The sequence below is a fragment of the Vanacampus margaritifer genome, chromosome 8 (assembly GCF_051991255.1).
Source record: "Vanacampus margaritifer isolate UIUO_Vmar chromosome 8, RoL_Vmar_1.0, whole genome shotgun sequence".
NCBI lineage: Eukaryota > Metazoa > Chordata > Actinopteri > Syngnathiformes > Syngnathidae > Vanacampus > Vanacampus margaritifer.
In genome coordinates, this window is record NC_135439.1 from 17,982,495 (window position 1) to 17,992,457 (window position 9,963).

The 9,963-nt window shown below is 38.4% G+C and overlaps 1 protein-coding gene across 1 annotated transcript; it reads right to left on the bottom strand.

Moving 5' to 3' along the window:
* Window positions 1-1,982: 1,982 nt before the first annotated feature.
* On the bottom strand, window positions 1,983-9,279 carry LOC144056600 (stonustoxin subunit alpha-like). Its single transcript, XM_077573548.1, has 4 exons — window positions 9,127-9,279; window positions 4,787-4,895; window positions 3,233-4,702; window positions 1,983-3,138 (listed from the first exon to the last, which is right to left on the bottom strand). Exons 1-4 carry the CDS (start codon window positions 9,277-9,279, stop codon window positions 2,594-2,596), a joined length of 2,277 nt encoding a protein of 758 aa, XP_077429674.1. The 3' UTR covers window positions 1,983-2,593.
* Between the last annotated feature and the right edge of the window lie 684 nt (window positions 9,280-9,963).

Sequence of the window (9,963 nt, forward strand, 5' to 3'; positions counted from 1 at the left end):
AAATACACTAAACTACCGGTAAAATAAAACACTGTTGGGGATTTATTCAAAATTAAAGGCATATTGAACCAGTATGGCTACCACAGCATCTTGCAGCGGCATGCTATTCCATCCTGTTTGCGTTTAGTTGGACCATCATTTATTTTTCAACAGGACAATGACCCAAACATACCTCCAGTCGGTGTAATTGCTATTTGACCAAGAAGGAGAGTGATGACCTGGCCTCCACAGTCACCGGACCTGAACCCAATTGAGATGGTTTGGGGTGAACTGGACAACAGAGTGAATGCAAAAGGGCCAACAAGTGCTAAGCATCTCTGGGAACGCCTTCAAGACTGTTGGAAGACCATTTCAGGTGACTACCTTACACTTTTTTGTTAAGTATATAATTCCACGTGCTAATTCATAGTTTTGATGCCTTCAGTGTGAATCTACAACTTTCATAGTCATGAAAATAAAGAAAACTCTTTGAATGAGAAGGTGTGTGCAAACTTTTGGTCTGTACTGTATGTTTTGGCGGTATGGTAGACAACTCAGCTAAATAAATAAATAAATAAAAACTATGTTTTTTGCAATACCTTCACGTATATAACAAAAAACATGTTTTCATGATTTATGTATGATTCATTTGAAGTTTTCTGGTCACATTTTAATTACAAGTAATGCAAAATGATGATTTTGTTATGGTTTCACTTGTGAGTATGTAGCAGGGGATTCTCCTTATCACAGTAGCCAGACAGCGTGGGTATGTTTCCATTGCAAAATTATGTATACTCATGACCAGTGTCCATAAGGAAGTGAATAAAAGCAGGTTCCCTTTTTTGGTTGTTGTTGTGAGTGGGTGTTACAGGGATGCTGAGTGTGACTCGACGCCCTTTTTTGTTTGTCATAGCTGACTAATGTCAAGATGGGTGGGACCATGTGTAGTGTCTATGCAGTGTTTTCTCATTTTTTGTGTTTCATTATCTTCTGTTAGATACAGTACAGGCCAAAAAGGTTTAGACCAGGGGTGTCCAAACTTTTTGCAAAAAGGGCCAGATTTGTTGAGGCGAAAATGTGAGGGGACTGACCTATGGAGTTAAAATCATGCCAAAACCCTACAAACGCACAAAACATGATTTACTCACACTAGGGATGCACCGAAATTAAATTGGTTGGCTAAAACCGAAAATGAAAAATGCTTGGCCGAAAACCAATTTTTTTTTTTACTATCATTGCATTTATTATAATGAATTAAAATTATAATATTATTATCAAATATTTATTTAGCACTGGCATTTGAACCAAGCACATAAATACAAATTAACTAAATACATTTGTTCGCACTGACTGCAATGCCACACACAGCGTCCTGTACAGGACAGGTCTGTAGCCACCCGGAGATAGCGGTAAGTGTTTCCCTGTTTAAAACTGTTGATAGCAATAGTGCTAGCATTAGCTAAAGTATTTAGCAAGGCCACCGGGATGCTGGTGAAAAAGTGAAAGCGTTTGAGGGGCTCTTATAAAAAAAAAAAGGGGGAAGGCGCTGCAGGAGAAAAATTGGCTCACCTGTACTGCAGTACACGGCAGTTCTGTCTTATTTTGAAACGCCATCTTTTTTCAAGTTCGCCAAGCCAAACCAACACAACTGCATTTTCCAACGGACACCACGAATACCTAAGCTTGTCACAATGTGCAGTCAGCAGGTGAGTTTGTAGTCGTTGCTTGTGAAAAATCAAATGTTAACTAAACTCCAGAAATGTCTTTAGCATGCTGGCTTATCCCGGCTGTCTTCAGCCAACATAGGGAAGGCAATTGAGAGAAGATTCTTGTTTCCACCCCTCCCAATTTTAATCACAAGGGAGAGAGAATGAGGAACACCGGAATAGAGCAAAACACATTTTTATTGTCCATGTGACTATATAAATGTAGAGACAACAAAAGTCTAGAGTTACATCATATAGAACACATAGTGGGGCTTGCAAAGTTTAGTGAAAAGCTCAACAAGTGAAGCGTTGCATCTTTGTAGATTCTGCTGCTAATTAGGGAGAACACATGCTCAAAGCTGTCTACATGCATACACTTACGCATATTAATCAATTACACCCTTACACGTTTAGGAAATCCTTTGTAGCAAAATAACAGGATTGATCTCAATTATTGGAGGATAAACAAAGATAATAACTTTTAATCTTTCCATGGTGGAGTTGCTTTAATTTTTATTGTGTTTAGCCTAATCCAAAACTGCTGCTGCGGGAAAACAAATCTGTTGGCTGTTGCATATGCGTCAACTCCAATTTCATTGTGACATGTTTAACAGTGACAATAAAGCTGTTCTGAATCTGAACATTTTTCATACATTGATATTATTCACTAGCTTCAGGAGAGGACCTCTGTCATGTTTGTGGCGGAAGTGTATGCCTGGGGATGAGTTCACTATGCTTAAAACGCACTAGAAGTGCAGCGCTCTAACATAATTCTAAACGTGCCAAGTCGCGAAGGTGGTTATACAAATGAAAAAGCGGTGCTTACTGCTTAAAAAGCCGTTTAAACCTAATGGATCAAATATCGTTGCCGAGGTGATAGTACAATCGAGGAAAATGGCTTTGCTGTGCTAAATAGTCAGGTGAGCATAGCTCCCGGTTTCATCAACTTGAAAACCTGCGTAGAGTGTTTTATCAAACTGCTGTGAGATAGTACCGTAGTGTTTCAGCTTTTCTTCAGAGACACCGTAGAAGGACAAAGTGCCACCAGGACAGTCCAGATAAATTCCAAGCTTTTGCACGCCCGGAGCATAAGTTCTCCAGTTCAGAAGAGGAAAAATATATTTGAAGACTATTTCTAATAGATAGGAATTTGCAGCAAATATTCCCCAGGAAGTATTGAAATCTGTGAAATATTGTTTAGTCCATCCGCACTCTGAATAGGCCTTCGGAGTTGACGTGTATGCGACAGCAAAACAAATTCTACCCCTAAACTCAACCTCCCAATAATGACGAGCAGTTAGCGGCTCTTTGCATAGAACTTGCTTAAAATCAATAAACCTTTCTGAGTTATTAGGATACGACTTGACACTGCCAAAGGTCACTTTCTTTTTATCTTGTGACAGAGTGAGATGTTTGTTGACAGTGCTTTCATCCAGCGTGAGATCAGTAGCATCTGATGGATAGACAAAAAATAAACATGTTACAGATCACAGCTGGTATCATTTGACAATTTGGAAGTGTGAATAGCAACACAAAAAGGAACTTACACCAGATGAGGTGCTTTCTCTCTGTGATCGTCTTTACCGATGGGACGGATGGCTTTGTGAAGCTGTCAGTGAGAAGGCTGTAATCTTTGTAATGGTAGATGGAACATCCCTTGTATTTCTTATTTGGCATAGCTGTTATAAGGAACCTGACACTCTTGCTACGTTTAAAAAGTTTGGCATATGTAATGAACTCTTGGGCTTTTTCTCTCATTTTGGTGAAGACGTCAGTCGTGATAGCCGTGTATTCTGTATCAGTTCCTCCAGCCTGGAATGTTTCCAGGTACTTAGCCATAGAATTAAGGCAGGGGTCCTTCGGGTCCAAGTCGGTGAAAACATAGCAAAGAACATCTGTGGCACCTGGAGAAAGAATCACTTTATCCAATTCTGACTTTGTGTGCACGATCTGAGCGTCTGTCTGCTCCAGCATCATGTTAACACAGGCCTCAATGATATTGATGTCTCGTTCCTTGTTCTCCAACCACCTGTCTAGGTGTGCTTTGCTGAATGGAGAATTTTCTCGCTCATTTAAAAATGTTGTTAACGCGCTCTCATTCTGTTTGCCATCACGAATGCAAGGGAGATCTTTGGCTAGCCGCTGTGTGACTGCAGCTTTGTAATAAGAACAAAGTTTTTGGAAACTGCTCAGACCCTTGCGAATTGGGGGAAAATTCTTTGCTGCACTGCTAAACAAACTGTCGTTGCATCTCATATACACTTGATTTTCATCTTCTACAGTATCTTGAATTTTCCTCGATAGTGAGATGCTGAGGTCTTTGATCAGCAATGGAGCTTTCTGGTACAGTGCTTGCAGAGGATACAGCCAGACAGTCAGAGGAGCATAATTGTCCTTATCTCCCAATAGTGTTGGGAGATCAGTGTAAGTTTCCACAGCTTGGACAAACGTGGAAGGGTTTTTTTCAAGAATGAGGTCTCCATAGAATGTGCAGCCGAACTGATTTGTCAGCTTTTGCTCCTCATCAGTCAGTTGTATTTTAGCACTTCCTTCAATTTCAAATGTAGGAATCTTCTTGATTACAGCTTGCATGCTACCCTGGATATCTTGAACACTGCTGGCATCCACCTTCTGACTGTCGAACACAAAGACCGCATTTGCCCCATAAAGGATACCTGTGACCAAATGTGTTGCTGTGCCGTTCTCAATCACTTGCTTTTGTTGGCTGTTTAGTGGCCCAAGAGCAGGAAGAGAAAGCTGCTTAAAGACGGTGGTAGCTTTGTACTGAAAAGTTACCCTGCTCTGGTTCTTGAATTTCTTCTTGTTATTCAAGTACTTGGCAGATCCTCCAACTTCAACCAACCCACCTAACCAACTTACATTCAGAGAAGCTTCAATGTCCATCAGAGAAGACTTTGATTCAATGGTGTCAGAGGCTGTCATCTTAAAGGAACTGCTTTTTTGAGCCGTTTCACTGGTCTGGCTATCTAGACTGTCTCTATCCCACAGAGTGAAACCTTCAGGAATAGACAAAGATATGTAAGAACCTCGACAATCAATCCCAAAATAGCAATAATGACGACTGTTGCAGCAATTTGTACCTGGGATCAGTGCATCTTTGCGAGCATCATAGAGCATCCCCAAGGTGAAGGGCTGACCCAGAGCAGACAATTGCAAGGGTTTTGTATCACTTGAAGACATGCTGAGTACCTGGCAGGCAAACAATAAAACGTTTCATTGTAACATTAAAGCTGTCCAACCATCCAATATTAGTGTTCTCTCTGATTTCTCCTGTAGTCAACACACAATTCATACCACTGCTGAGTTAGCACTCACCTGACCAAGGTGTGACGAGCGGCTGAGTTGTTTGAGAGTCTTTTGGGCTTCTAACCGGAGATGCCAGCGTGATCGTCAGTGAGATGGCCAGCCCATTTATAGTTAGAATTGCCTGGTCTTTTGCATATGTTTTCTTTTTGCATATGTTCAGTTTGTTGAACAATGTCATTATTATTTGTATATATTTCCATATTAAACGTGTTCAAGTTAGTTACGGTTTCTAATTTTATTAACAAATAACCGTAGCACCAACATACTCTGAGCCGGACATGTTGCGCTTTGTTGAGTTGGTTATCTACCTCTAAGAATGTTCATTGATACCTGGAATTTTGGAAAGCAGTGGTCAAGCAGATAATTAAGTAAATAATGGCAGTCACACTTACGACAGCAGTTATTTCATGTTATCCTTGACAGCTCTAGGCAAATGACCTCCTCTTGAATGTTATGCACAGGAAGGCTTCAAATGATGAATGTTGAGCGAGTAAAGGTGTGGTTGTATGTATAAGGCCCACAAAGGGGTTTAATTCGGCCCATGAGATGATCTAAAAATATGAGTAAAAAATTTGAGTAACATTCGACCAAGACGGGCCAAAATCAAAACATAAATTTGTAATTTCACAAGCAATTCTCAGATGAGCAATGCAACTTGTAGCCGGAATTGACCTGGATGTCAATATTTTACACACAACCTAAAGTTACTGTTTGTTAAAACAAATAAAAACAACGTAAATCAAACAAACATGCTTAATATGATGCACATTCAGCCACTGACGCCAATTGTTTTTAAGTTATGTTCTATGATTTTACCGGTCAGGCCCACTTGGTAATATATTTTCTTCGATGTGGCTCCTGAGCTAATATGAGTTTGGCACCCCTAATCTAAACTATTAAATAAATCATGATTTATCAGCATTTTAGCAATTTCACTATTTATAATTTATAATCCATAATGAATAATTAGCAATATTTTTGTGATGGTAGTTGTGAGCCCTGGGGTCAGAGGGTGAGGCGAACTGAGATTAGCAGAGGTCCAGTGCCGTCTGGATAAAGAGGGAGCTTCTGATCTGCTTTTTTACCTCATCATGAACGTGACCAGCGATCACATTTTCCAAGAAAGCATACTTCTATCATTGCCGGAGGGTGGAAGCACAGTCATCCGGGTAAACAGAGTTCATTTACTAGCTAGGTAAATTGGTCTGCAAGCTTGCCATTGGAAGCCTCCTCCTCGCCTCTGCGCTCACATCCAAACAACATGTACTTGTTACATAACCCGGCTGGTTAAAAATATACTTGGCTCAAGCTAAATTAATCACTGATGGACCAGGGTGCTAAATTGTAGCACGCCGCCCTGGCGCTAAGACTTGGCAGGAAAGGCAGACAGCGAAGCCTGGACGTCACACACACACATACTGTCTGAGAGCATTACTTTATTCTTGTGTGTGCTTCAGCAAAAAAAAAATGTGGGAGGAACTTATTAAGCCCCAAATATCTATACATTGTTTGTTGCAGGAATGAATTCTGATTTTCTTGAGTTTAGATATTTTTCTGTGTTAGTTTGGGTAAGTTAATTTTACTAAATAATTTATAGAAAACATTATTTTTGTATCAATACATTTTTTTCAAACTATGTGATTATATTACAGACTAATCATTGAATCCTGTGATGAAGCTTGAAGCTTTCAGGACCATTGACACTAATAGCCATATGACGTTTGTAAAGCTACTCTGACAACCTCTTCAGTCCTCTGAGGAAGTTCCAACAAAGGGGATCTCGCCGTTCCACCCCAGATCCGAACAATTGAAAGTTCATGAGTATCACAATGCGCGTCTTCTCTCTGCTCTGGAACAATAGACGCCTTAATGGTTTCTCACATGCCCACAACTATTATCGTATTAACAGTGCAAAACAAAGTGTTATAATATTACACTTTTTATTTGCACAGATTCTTTGGTTTTAAAATATCTGCTACAAGAAGGGCCCCCAACTGCTTGTTAGTCTGGGTTTGATGCAAAAGTGTTTTTACTTTGATGTGTCTATGCTGGCCAAAGCAGAAAACGTAAACTTTGCAAAACACCACGACCAAACACAATCTTGACCTGCACAAATATAAAAACAGCCATGTGGTCTGTGGGTATCTACTGTATATGAGCAAATTCTATGTTGGAAAGTCTACATTCCTCTCTAAACTTATTGGAAAAGTTATGCCAATTTCTTTATTTTTGTTGTAAACTGTAAGTATTTATACACCAAGTGATGAACATTTGCACTTTTGTTTTTCCATGTTGTAATCATTGCTATTCCACACTGAAATTAAAAAAAGAAGCAGTGAGTTTTCCAGTTTTGCCAAAAAGTGCCCCTTCTGTGCAATCCAGCAACGTCCACCCCTTCAGAGATAATCAGCAGCAGGGAATAATTGCTCTCAGAAAAAACAAACAAGTGATGTTAATGTTTGCCACATCTATAATATACAGGCCCAGTTTGCAAAAGAGAAGGTGAGTTTTGGTTCTACTGATTCTCTCAAGAGTGCATTCTACTTAAATGTTTTAAATGAAGCAGTCAGTTACAACAACAACAGATGACAGTGCTTGCAGAGGACAGAACAGAAAGAAAAGAAAAAGCCAGGATAATATATTTTTAGCTTGCTAACCTCCACGAAAGCCCTCCAGAGGAAAGAAGGCCATAATCATTCTAACAACAAATCATAACCTCAAAAGTGGTTCACAAGAAGCAGAAATTTTATTAAATTAATCCTAATTTGCACATCCTATCATTGCAATAAACCTTCTAAAATATAAAAGGCAACTGAAAACAATGTGTGGAAATGACATGGACATCAAATTTACAACAATGGCTTTATTAGGGTTACTGCTTTAGAACCAATTTGTTGGAAGGGTAGCAATTACCGTAGTTAATTAGTTCAAGTTGTGCAAAGACGACAAATTGTATTACTTTAAAACATAAGCAACTCCAAAAAGCAGAATCAGACTACAGTCAGGAGATCAGTGCAATGCCTGAAGCGTTTACTTTTTGGTTTGGTTTGTTTTTCAACGGCCTGTTGATCAAAATAGAGGAAGTGAGGGTGGGGACTTTCAGAAGTTTAGCAAAAGACGTCATTCATGACGAAGGGTGAGCATCAGTGGAACAGTTTGCTCTCCCTCCACTTGTGATTATTCATTTTGGTACGAAGAGAGGTCGTATTCTTCACATCAATGAAATCATCCTGTGTATCTGATCACGGGACGAGCCACAACACACTCCTCTACCTAAAGAGGAACAAAAGACGGTTGGTTCATCGACTGATGACATCTTTCAGAGGGTCAACTGTATGGAGGACCAAAACTGCCAAAAGAAAAAATAAATAAATGACTACCGGTAAATAAATGACTAAAAGTGAAAATAAAAAGGGATATAAAAAATATATAATTTGAAAATTAAATTACAAAAAAAAATAAATATAATTGGAAATAAAAACAACAACAAAAAAATATATATACAAAAATAAATGTATTTGTATTTCATTTTTTTATATCTGCTTTTATTTTCACTTTTAGTCATTTATTTATTTATTTATTTAGTCATTTATTTAGTTTTTATCTTTGCAGTTTTGGTCCATACTGCCAGGACGAAATGTTATTCAAATGAGGGGCGATCCTAAGCGTGTCTTGGGTTGGACTCCGTCGTTGCAAACTGCCTTTTATTGGTCGAGTGAGCGGCCTGGCAAACAAGGAAGTCTCGCCGGCTTGCATTAGAGAACTCCAGCAATGGACGACTATTTTGTCCACTGTCACCACAACTTGCGACTTGAGTTACTCGACAACATGTTGCCAAAATGAAAATAATAAATACATAAATAAATAATGATAATAAAAATAATAAAGCGAAAATAAAAACTTATATAAAAACGTAATTCAAAAATGAAATACAAAAAATATACAAATAGAATTAAAAATCAATAAATAAAAACACTGTGCTGTCATATTTATTTATTTCATGCTGCAGACAATGTCAGCATGAAATGCGCAAGGAAATGTTATTCAAATGAGGGTGCGGTCCTAAGTGTGACTTGGGTTGAACAATTCGATGGTGGAGTGTTCTCTCACTCACACCAAGCAGGTCGGCGAACAAGGCAGTCTTGACGGCTTTCACGAAGAGCTCCAGCAATGGACGACCAACTTGTCCACCGTCACCAGAACTTGCTACTCGAATGTCAAATTGCTCGACAACTTCAAACAAGTTCCTGTAAACAACAAGGCCCATGTTTTTGTGTGTGTGAATTCTCAGCCCTTGCTGTGGCACGGGAAGAGTCTGGCATAGTCTGACATGTCGATCAATCAATAGGCGAATAGTCTAGAATAGAATAACATTTACTGGCGCATTTCATGCTGTCTGCAGAATGAAACAAATAAAAACGAGAGCAAAGCGTTTTTATTCATTGATCAATGTCTTATTATATGTATGCATTTATTTTATTTATTTTTATTCCACATTTAATTTATATTTATAATAATTTTTTTTATCTTGTTTATTTTTGTATTCATTTCCATTTATATATATTTTGGATTTCTTTTTTTAATTATATTTTTATATCCATACTTAATTTTGGCAGTTTTGGCCCTCCTTATATTGGAGGTATTTTGGGGTTGAAAAAAGAGGTAGCTTACATAGCTACCTAATGCAGATCAGATATTTAAATTGTGTATTTTTTTTCCCTAAATACAAGCAAAAATCCCTGAAACTTTAAGATCAGTTGAGAGTAAGACTAATTACTCCTAATTCTGACACTTTCTATTTACGTCTCTTTCTGTCGCCAAAATTAAAACACTTGATATATTTTAACAAACAATAATATAGTGAGTAAAAGTACTGTATTTCCTGGTTGAATGCTCACAGAACTGACGTTTAACTGAAAATATTTAATCTTGCAACGATCAACACAGAGAG

Coding starts and splice junctions, on each gene's coding strand:
- LOC144056600 (XM_077573548.1), bottom strand. CDS start 9,279: ATGGGCCTTGTTGTTTACAGGAACTTGTTTGAAGTTGTCGAGCAATTT. Junction 4,896..9,126: donor TGTTCGCCGACCTGCTTGGT/GTGAGTGAGAGA, acceptor TTTGCCTGCCAG/GTACTCAGCATGTCTTCAAG. Junction 3,139..3,232: donor GAGAAAGCACCTCATCTGGT/GTAAGTTCCTTT, acceptor TCTATCCATCAG/ATGCTACTGATCTCACGCTG.